The sequence below is a fragment of the Pteropus alecto genome, unplaced genomic scaffold, assembly GCF_000325575.1.
Source record: "Pteropus alecto unplaced genomic scaffold, ASM32557v1 scaffold131, whole genome shotgun sequence".
Lineage (NCBI taxonomy): Eukaryota > Metazoa > Chordata > Mammalia > Chiroptera > Pteropodidae > Pteropus > Pteropus alecto.
In genome coordinates this window covers 21,327,255-21,337,795 of record NW_006434709.1, presented here as the reverse complement: position 1 = coordinate 21,337,795, position 10,541 = coordinate 21,327,255, and the positions used below count along the sequence as shown (strand labels likewise).

General features: G+C 39.0%; 2 protein-coding genes and 1 pseudogene across 9 annotated transcripts in view; 1 reads left to right on the top strand and 2 right to left on the bottom strand.

Moving 5' to 3' along the window:
* Window positions 1–7,237, bottom strand: part of PREPL (prolyl endopeptidase like) — a 38,201-nt gene extending 30,964 nt beyond the window's left edge. For 2 of the 6 annotated variants that reach the window (XM_006909630.3, XM_025045084.1), the window contains exons 1-2: window positions 6,827–7,125; window positions 4,997–5,536 (exon numbers count right to left, since the gene is read on the bottom strand). In XM_006909630.3, the coding sequence (XP_006909692.1) occupies window positions 4,997–5,215 (219 nt within the window). In that variant the 5' untranslated portion in view covers window positions 5,216–5,536; window positions 6,827–7,125. Of the gene's footprint in view, window positions 1–4,996; window positions 5,537–6,826 lie in introns of all 6 variants that reach the window. The other 4 variants (XM_015587584.2, XM_025045085.1, XM_006909631.3 and 1 more) reach the window with 4 other exon arrangements.
* Window positions 7,238–7,293: 56 nt separating this feature from the next.
* CAMKMT (calmodulin-lysine N-methyltransferase) overlaps window positions 7,294–10,541 on the top strand; it is a 329,988-nt gene continuing 326,740 nt past the window's right edge. For all 3 annotated transcript variants that reach the window (XM_015587587.2, XM_015587585.2, XM_025045088.1), the window contains exon 1: window positions 7,294–7,591. In XM_015587587.2, coding sequence (XP_015443073.2) covers window positions 7,313–7,591 — 279 coding nt within the window. In that variant the 5' untranslated portion in view covers window positions 7,294–7,312. The remainder of the gene's footprint in view (window positions 7,592–10,541) is intronic.
* The window catches only part of LOC112477891, a 726-nt pseudogene continuing 278 nt past the window's right edge, over window positions 10,094–10,541 (bottom strand).

The following is a 10,541-nucleotide window of genomic DNA, read 5'->3' as shown; positions in this document are numbered from 1 at the left end:
CTTATATGTAAAACTTATTTACTTTGCAAATCATTTATCTTTTTCTACTAGAATATAAGAGGCATGTGGCAGGGCATTCTGTTTTATTTTATTTCTATTATTATTATTTTTTACTTAATCTTGGGGTCTGGCTTTAGTTTTTCATTTGTAAAGAGAGAGCTCCCATACTTCCTGATTTCTAAACTCATTACAAAGCTATAGTAATCAAGAGAGTGTGATACTGGCCTACGGACAAACATACAGACCAATAGGATAGGAATGAGAGTCCACAAATAAACTCTTACATTTACGGTTAAAGATTTCCAAAAAGGGTGCTTAGACAATTAAATGAGAAAAGAAAAGTCTTTCCAACAAATGGTGCTGTGATAGCTGGCTATCCGCAAGCAAAAGAATAAAGTTGAACATCGACTCCTTACACCATAAATAAAAATTGAATTCAAGATAGATCAAGGACCTAAAGAGCAAGCTCAGACCGGATGGTTTCTGGGGTTTTTCTTCCAGCAATAAAATTTATGGTTACATCAAAAGGAAAAAACCTCATTCATTTAATTATTAATTCATTCCACAAACATTTATTGCTTTTTTACTATATGGTAGCCATTATGCTATGTGTTGGGCATATAAAGATGTACATTATAAAATTCTTGTCTTCAAGGACTTCCAATCTAACAGGGAGAGAAAAAAAGTTTAAAATGACGTAATAATTAATAACAGAGGTAAATATAGTGTTATGGTTCTTATGGCTTCAACTAGTACCTATATATATACAACTCTTCCCAAATTCCAGACTCTTATATCCGACTGTCTATAAAAATCTCTACCTTAATAGTGAGTTATATCTATTCCATCTCCTTCCTTTACCCTTAACATCAGAGTAACAGTAAGGCTGTATATTTGAGTGAAATAAGTCTATTCTGATACATAAAGATGACCCAGATGTGTTTTGGAATTTTGTGATTTTGGAAAGTTAACATGGTGCCTATCTTAGTGAGGGGGGCACCGCCCTGTAATCAAATAGTTAAGAATTTGGAGCAAAACATCTACTAAGTGGGATAAATAAAGATCATAATAGCTTTGTGTCAGTGTAGGTCAGGTTTGGCTAATCATAATAGTAATAATTAGTAGTAGTAAAAAAATTTTTGAGGCTTTTGGAGTTTAGAATCCAAAGATAAAAGATTACCACTCTATATACTCTATTCTTTTACTAAGATCTTTCAAATATTACTACTCTGTAATGACAAAGTTTCACTGATTTTCTCTGTTTAATGTTCCTTCAAATCTTATACTTTACTTCATTCTAAGGATCTGACCTTAGTTTAGGCTCTCATCTTCATTCATTCAGTTACTGACAAGGCTCTCTACTTCCAATCTATTTTTTACAAATCAGAGTGATTCTTCTAAAATGCAAATCTGATTGCACCTACATTTTTCAATGGCTTTCTATTCCTTTTCAGATGCAGTTCAGACTTCTCACAAGATTTACAAAACTGCTTATACATCATCTGGCTCCTGCTTACTTCTTTTGGTTCATCTTTGGCAATTTTGGCTGTAATTCCTTGACTTAGAGCTTTTACACATGTTGCTCCCTCTGCCTGGCATTACCTTAACTACACTCTGAGTCCTTTCTTTTTTGTCTAGCTCAACCCTTTATGTTGGGACTTAGGTTCAAGAATTATATTTTAATCCACAGAATAGCATTCTATAAAATAGATGTAGGCCCCTACTTATGGGGACAGTCATTCATCTGACAATATTTTTTACTATGTCATGCACTGTCTCAGACAACAGGGAAGGAATGCTTAACAATACAGACACGGACCCTTCCTTTACAAAGTTTACATTCCAGTTGGGAAGACAGAAAAAAAGAAAAAGTAACTGACGAATGAAATAAACAGTTGTAGTAAAGTGGCATAAAGAACACAAGGCTAATTTTAAACATAAAGTGAGTAACAGTTACTTCAGTTACTATGGTCAGAAATGGCCTTTCTCAGGAGGTAACATTTAATCAATACCTAAAATAAAAGGAACTAGACATGTAGTGGTGAATGGATTAGGAAATAGTAATGTAAAAGCCCTAAAATGGATGGAAAATAGTTACGTTCTTTCACTGTGGGAGATGACTACTGTTGCTTGGTCAAAGTGAATGGGGGTGGCCAAGTGGCTAAAAGGAGATAGGGGATCGATCTCGCAGGGTCTTTGGGGACATGATTAAGAAACTAGATTTTATGTTTATATATTAAGAAGTTCTGAAAGAGATTTAAGCTAGAGATTGACATGATGTAATTTAAATTTTAAGAGCATTCTTCCAATTGTATGGAAAATGGGTAGAAAGGGAAGAGGGCAAGCAAGAAACCTGGAATTGCTGACCTATATCCTAGAAATTGGCAACGGACGAATGTTTAACCAAAGTATTTAGTCCTTTATCATTCCTTTGTCTTTTCGTTTTTGTATCTTTCAAATTATCCTGATCAAAGATTTTAGAAATTACTTTTGTAGACAGAGCAGAGCGGAGTGATATGGAAGATAAATATATCTGGTTTGATACTAGTCTTTGAATATTACTAGCTGGTGCATGACTGTAATGAAGTTTATTTTGCCATCTGCCTAATGTAAAATGGAAAGCTAAGGTACTTTGAGGACTTTTCAAGAACACCCATTTGAACCTCCCTTTTTTTCCCACTCAGGAAGATTAGAGTCCCTACTAGTTCCTAGGCACACTAGAAATGTCTTTTGGATTTCTATCATATACGCTGTCCTCTCTTGTTCTTTAGTCAACTTATATAAGTCTGTACTTTAAGCAGCTATGTTTTAATTTGTCTACAGGCACTAAGTACTTTTTCTACGTTACTGTAACCATAAGAGTGGACACAGTTGGAAATGAGTGGATACTTGCCGAAAGGAAATGCGCATGCTTGTCTACAGGTCTCTTCACAGCTTCCCCACGTCCCATTGACCATAAAGGACAGACACCACAGCTTTTAGATGATATCATTTCTCGTAGAAAGGAATGGTCGACATATGACATGTGAAAGGAGGACCACTTTGTCAGGTAAAAGAATAACCAAGAGTCCCTTTTCTTGGAGTCACCAAGTCAACACAAAATTTCTAAGTGATAAGTATCTTTGAAAGAGAATTAAAAAGTTGCTTCAGGAATAGATGGAGCAAAAAAAAGTAAACCCTGTGCATAGGATGTGAGCTAATTTCACAGCTGTCACACTGACGGTAATTCTTGCCTAGTATTTATAAACAAAGACTTCAGATAAAAGCACAAGATGACAAAATGGTCTAAACACAGGCAAAATAAAATCATCTAAAGGTCTAAAATGTGTCCAATGAGTAAAATTTAAAAGTTTATCTTTCTAAAGTAGGATAAAGTTGCACGTGTGTGCGCACACACAAAAGGTAAAAATGAAATAAAAGGAAGGCATAAAGAATTTCTGAATGAGTTAAGAAAGAATCAAAGTGCTAAACTAAGATGCTATAAAAAGAAAAATAATTTGAAAGACTAAAATGTAAGGAGTAAAAGTCTGGGAACTAATAGATAAAAAGTAAAAACAAATAAACAAAAACAAACACCACACACACAGAAAACTCACCACAAATAAGTATAAGCCAAGGGCCAAAATCAAATAAAAAAACCCCCAAAATGACAAAATGAATAAAACAGGATTAAGAAATCATTTTTAAAAATAGAAGCCGCTCAAGTGTCTATCAAGAGATGGATTCACAAAATGTGGTATATACATATAATGGAATATTATTCAACTATAAAAAATGAAATTCAGATATATGCTATAACATGGATGAACCTTGAAAACATCATTCTAAGTGAAATAAGGCAAACACAAAAGAGTAGATATTATGATTCCACTTATATGAATTATCTAGACTAGACAAATTCATAAAGACAAAGTAGATAGATAAAAGGTTACTAGGGCCTCAGGAAAGGTAGGAGGATATTACTTAATGAGTGTGTTTTTTTGCATGATGACAGAGTTTTGGAAATAGATAGTGGTGATGGCTGTATAACACTGTGAATGTAATTAGCGCCGGTGAATTATACATTTCACGAATTTTATACTACACATATTTTATCACAATAAAAAACGAGGAAGTCAAAACAGAGTAAGAAAAATCTTTATGCAACAAACCAATCAAAACCAGAAACTGAAATAATAAAATATGTTAAGTATTGCAAGAGTATCACTCCGAAATGTAATTGAAGGAATCGAAGGACCATAACAAGTATAGGGTAGGGCAGGCAGTCAAAGACGCAGCAGTGGTGCAAGTTAGCGCGCAGTACTTATACGAAGAGGCAGCAGCACAAATAGCTTGATCTCAAACAGCTTGATCTCAAACAAGCAGGATAAGCATATAATTTACCATCCTAACCGGGACACTTTTGAGAGGAAAGGGGACACTATGAATAATTACACAGGGACAGCAGGTGTAGACCAGGACTGTCCCAGGCAAACTGGGATGTGTGGTCATTCTACATATAAGGATAAGGTTCTCAAGGCTGAGGTCACTCCCGCAGCTTGGGGTCTGCCTAAAGTACAAGTCTGAAAGCATCTTCCTAAAGGACCCAAGTGGTCAAAGATGCAAGTCCTTTTTAAATTTTATTTATTTATTTTTTACAAAGAAGTTATACACAAGCACATAGCCTTTACTGAAGTTTACTAATTTGGTATTCATAAAAAAATGAGCATATTACTAGAATTTATTGTGTCATTATGATAGTCTAGGAATTTAAAAAAACTGAATTATACTTTAAATTGCACTAGTAGGCACACTGAGGAATTTCTAAGGTGAATCATTTTCATAAAACTGTATTTTTATATATTATATTAGAGCTCTATAAATATATATATTCTTTTATACTTATATTTGAGTACAGACAATTGAACTTGAACATTTAATAAATCAAACTAGAATTATTTTTAAACTACAATTAATCTTAATGACCTACAAATAGATTAACTTAAACAGTCCATACCTTACATGAGAAGCTCCGACTTGGGATGTTTCTTGCTAACTCTGATATCTTGGGTTTATTCTGCAGACACTTGGTTTGTTGATATATTTTCAATTTTATTCTACTGTAATAATGATCAGCGAAGTTACAGTGATTCAAATGCTGTTTCTGTATGCATTTCCCAAGGTGAGGAATGCTATACTTCAAAGCTTGGAGAAATAATTTGCTCTTCTGCTGCATGATATCAAAGTCCCTGGTTTATGGTCCCTTTGGGGCTGGCAGCACATGAATGATTTCATAGGTATAATTATACAGTAGTGGGTTCTCACAACATCTAAGATCTGCAGTTCTTATCCCTCCCCTTCAGGGCCATGTACCCCTCAGGTAATGAATAAATGCAGACAGCTGAGAACTCAGATTAAAAATATCTGAAAACTTGTATAAGTTAAAATTTCATTCAAATCATACTTCTTGGCAGATGTGACTTAAATGTCTCATTGTAAAGTCAATCCTATCAGGTTCAAACTATGCAGCACTGATTCTGGTACACATGGGGGCAAACTAAAACAAAACAAAACAAAACAAAACAGAGAACAAATCAAAAAAACAAAATAAAAATTTGCAAATATACATAGACTTAATGGGGGCATCTCAGGAACTCTGGAGGCTTTAAAGGTAAAATGGCTTTGATCTTAAACAATCAAGAACATATATTTGATATGTATAAGGAGGATAAGCTGGAAAAGCCTAATTACTTAATAAAGGTGTGTGTGTGGGGGTTACTATGTGGTGAGTGTTTGCTATGTGCCAGACACTTTTACATACTTTGTTTAATTTAAACTCCATAAGTACCTGACAGAGTAGCTATTAATGATGTTCATTGTACAGATGAGCAAACTGTGGCTCTGGGAAGTTTAAGCAACTGCCCCAAGTCACCTGGATAGTAACTAGTAGAGGAAAAAGTCCCAAACTCCAAACTGGACTTTAACATTAAAAAGATATTTAACTATTTAGCTAACTCCTCCCCCCCAAACAAAACAAAACAAAACACTTCAGGATGCATAAATAAAATGTGAGACCATCTCTGGGATGCTGGTTCTAATTAACCTATTAAAGTAACTAAAGCTAGTAAGTAGTTAAGAGCCAGAGAGACCTGGATTCAGGTCTTCTTCACTCCTGCACTTACTACCTGTGCCTCAGTTTCTTCATCTGCAAAACTTACCTTATGGAGTTGTTATAAGAACAAAATGAGTTTATATTAAGATCATAACGCAATATCTAGCACGTAGTAACCACTCAATAAATGGTGGCTACTATTATAAGGATAGGAAAGATCTAGGTATGTTGCACAGTGTTGAATGTCATCATGGAAGTATTCCACAAAATGCCCCTCGGTATCACAGGTACAATACCGCGTCAGATTTACTATGACTCTGATCCGCTATCACGCCCCCGCCCCCGCCCCCCTTTATCTCTATGTCGCAGTAAAATAACGGGAGGGTAGGGATAGGGGATCAGCAGCTGACACCAGCAAAATAAATAAATATCCTAAATCACTATATACATGCGGGCGGCCTCAATCCATCTATCTCAGCCGCAGTGAGAAGACAGTATGTACAGCTAGGGATGGGTGGGTCGACGAACAGGTGTTCCTGGGAGAAGCTATCTGTTTCTCCGGTGCAGCTCTCCATCCCACTGATGAGGCCATTTGAATGCGAGAGGGCAATGGTTTACCATGTGCCACGCAATGAAGGGACGTTGGTCAAAAAGCAAGGACCAAGGGACTAAGGGGTGGCTGGATGGGTAAGGAGAGAAGGGAAGAGAACCCCAGCATACGCCACCCATACGTACGCAAACTGCAAGACAGTCAGTCTGGTTCTGGACACCAAAACGAATGAAGGCAGGCCGAAGAACCCGAAGCTCTTGCGGAGCGAAGGTAAAACCTCAGTAGCGCCCAGCCGAAGTCTGCGTTCTACAGCTCGCAGAACCACAACCTACCTAGAGCTGCCCGAGCTGGTTTGCAGCACGCCGGTCTGCGTAACCCCAATGCAGCACGAGCACTAAGCAAATTTCGCCATCTTTATTGTGGTCAAGAATAGATATATATTTTTTTCTCCTCCTGGGTTAACTCGCAAAAATACGTCTTTTGATTCTTTGCTAGTATTCCGAGCTTGAGATGAGGCAGGAGGGAAGAAAACAAAAAGAAGCAGCGTCCCACTAGTTCTGCCACAGCTTCCTCTCCCCCTGGTCCGCCCTCACTCAAGGTGGCCACCGGCAAAATGGTGCAATGACGCCAGCAGCGCTGGCCTGGTTGCCAAGGAGACGCGAAAACCGGAAATGCGGATTCGGGGGTGGGCTAAGGCAGTGGGAGGGAGGCCCGGCGTCTCAGGTCCTGACAGGGAAGAAAGAAGTGCAGGTCCTGGAAGGGAAGAGCTGTGGTGGCGGCAGCTCGTCTCGTATGTAGGCGGCTCCAGTGGGATGGAGTCTCGAGTCACCGAGGCCGGGTCCAGCAAGGCTGAGCGCGCCTCCGGCGAGGGCCCGGGAAGCGGGGGCGCGGTTCTGGGGCCCGCAGTATCGGCACCCTTAGGAGCCGCCAGGTGGAAACTCCTGCGGCAGGTAAGGGAGAGTTTACTCATCTCACCTCTGCCTCTGACCACTCCCCTCGCCTGTGCCGGGCGTGCGACCCGGCAGCTACTCTACCCTGGGCAGTTTTGCCATGTGCTACCTGAGAAGCGCCCCCTTACTTCGCCTAAGCGTCCCACCAAAGGGGAGAAATCAGATGGGATTGGGCGGGGAAGGGGCAGCCAATGCGGAGTTCCTGGGAAACTCAGATCGAAGTAGAAAATTCCTTTCTAGACATTTGTCTGCATCTGGGGGACTTTCCTCCTTGCTCTCCCCAATCGAATATGTGGGACCGCCGCTGTCTACCCCATACTGCTCTTCTTTCCTGCTTCTGTTTTCCTTTCCCAGGTTTCTTCTAGCTTCTTAACCCCTACCCTGATTCCGGCCCTAAGTCTGGCCCCTCTTTTGGAGATCAGCGTGGTTGACTGTGTTGGGACTGTGACGTTGCACGCGTTGCCTAGTTTCTTCCGTACTGGGCGGAGTGAAGGGAGTAGCAAGAGCTCCCTTCCTTTCACTGAGATGTGAAAGTTACATGCTTATCTTGTAGTTTGAAATGGTCAGCGAGATTCTCGCTGTCCGAGGTGGACTAGCTTGTTTGATGGCGGTATATTCCCGTACTTCAAAGTTGATGCTGTTGGCTGATAACTTCAGTCATGTGCAGGTTTGACAGATTTCTGATTTGACATCACTGACCTTTGCAAACTGCTTAAAGTGAAATCTGTTTATTGTTCTACACACCAGTGTCATGACTCTGCCTGAGGCTTCCTGTTGAAAACTTTACTCGAGAGAACACTTTCCATTTTTGACTGTTGTATTTCGGGAAGAGTTTCCCAGCTATTGCACTTTGAGATTGTGCGTTTAGTATTTGGGAGGTTACTTTGCAGTTATTTCGAGTCATCTTTTTATTTGGTGGCCTTCCAGTGCTGTCATGACATAACTCCAAGATCACTTCTTTGCTGATGCATTTAAAGTCTTTACAGAGCATTCATGATCTGGTTTTGCTATTAATGTTACAGATGGTACTATAGGATAATAAACTGAGTGTTTTCATAGATCATTGTCATAGGAACTTTCTATAGTGAAATAAACAGTTAAAGTCGAATTATCAAAGTAGTAAATTAGGCCCTTAAATTAATCAAATCTTATTGTGATGACTCCAGTGATTCTTAGTATAGTAAAAAATCTGACTGACCAACACTTATCCTCACATGTTTTGACATTTAATGTTTGGGTACACTCGTGCCCACTGCTTAGAGTCTTTTTATCTTCTTCTCTACTTGATGAATGACTATCTTTCAGATTTTTATTTCAACCTCCTCTTTTGTGGAGCATCTCCTAGCTCCTCTGGGCTGAGTTAGACCCTCAGCTCACTCTTTTAGTGAACCATGTCACATTATTTTATGATCATTTGATCAAAGTTCACCTTTCTCACTAGAATGGGAGTTTTCCCTGGGAAAAGATATTTTATGTATCTCCATCTTCTACACCTAGTACAAGGCCTGGGCTAGTTGGTTTTTAGTAGATATTGTTAAGTTGTGGAAAGCCTGAGCGTAAGGACAATCTTTAAGTGGCCCATAGCACCTGTTCCTCAGTGTATTGTATCAGCTAGCTATTGCTGAGTAACAATCAACTACAACATATGTAGCATACAACAGTGAGCACTTATTCTGTTTGTGCATCTGTGGTCAATCTGGGAGTTAATTGACATAGGCTACAAGCAGCTGAATGATTATGCTGCATTCTTGGACCACATGATTCTAATCCTTGGTCCACTTGGCTTATTTGTTCTCATGGCGTTGATAGAGTTATGAGAGCAGACCTGACCACTGAAACACATTTTAAGCCTCTGCTAATGTCCTGTTGGCCAAACTTGGCAACTACAGGCTTTCATCACTCACCTAGCTAGTGACCCAGAGAAGTGACCCTATTCCCCAACACCCAAATCATTTCCTCTAATAGACCAAGGTTGGACCAATTGTTGTGCCCAGGAGAATGGAGCACTTTGGCTAAGCTGGCTCATCAGCCCACATGTATCAGGGAAGATAATAACCCCACCATTATCATATAGAGTGAAGGGAGGAGCCGTTCCCAAGAGGAAGGGATATAGAGCAGATGAAAAAGTAGCAATGACCATTACATGCTTACAAACACCTACAAAAGGAATAATCTTGACTAGAAATGTGAATATTTGGCAGAAGAATCTGATTAATGGAACATTTCACAATACAATTTAAATTAAAGCAGGATACTATATGTTTGAGACTATCAGTGCTGAAAGAAACAACATGATTTCTGCAATAGAATTTAATGCAGCTTGATTTTAGGCCCAGATCTGCCCTTAACTATTTGTATGATCATGAGCAATCTTGTTGGACCTCAGTTTTCTCATTTGTAAATGAGGGAGTGGAACTAAATTTCTTTAAAACCTTTTTTTCTTTTCTTTCTTTCTTTTTTTTTTTATGTCTGATTTTATTTATTTGTTACTCTTACAAAATATCATTTTTGACTGGACTCAGACTTAGAGGTAGAAGCTCTCAGAAGGAAAGTCTAAGTCTCTTAGCAATCTGTTCCTGGCATTTCTCTTTGGCCTCCTTCATTCTCTTGGCCAAAAGTTTAGCATATTCTGCAGCCTCTTCCTTATTTTTCTTAGTATGCTGTTTTTTCAGAGCAATACACCAACGTTTATGTTGCAGGACACGTCAAGTAACAAGATGCTGAATCGTGGGTGCTTTGGTCCTAGGTTTCTTACCTTCTTTGTTTAGGGGCTTTCTCACAACATATTGGCAGACATCATCTTCTTTAGAGAGATTGAAAAGTTTGCGGATTCTGCTAGCTCTTTTGGGCCCTAGGCGACGAGACACAGTAGTATCGGTGAGATCGGGAATATCTTTCTCCCCTTTTTTCACAATGACCAAGTTGAGAACAGTCAGATTGATCCACCATG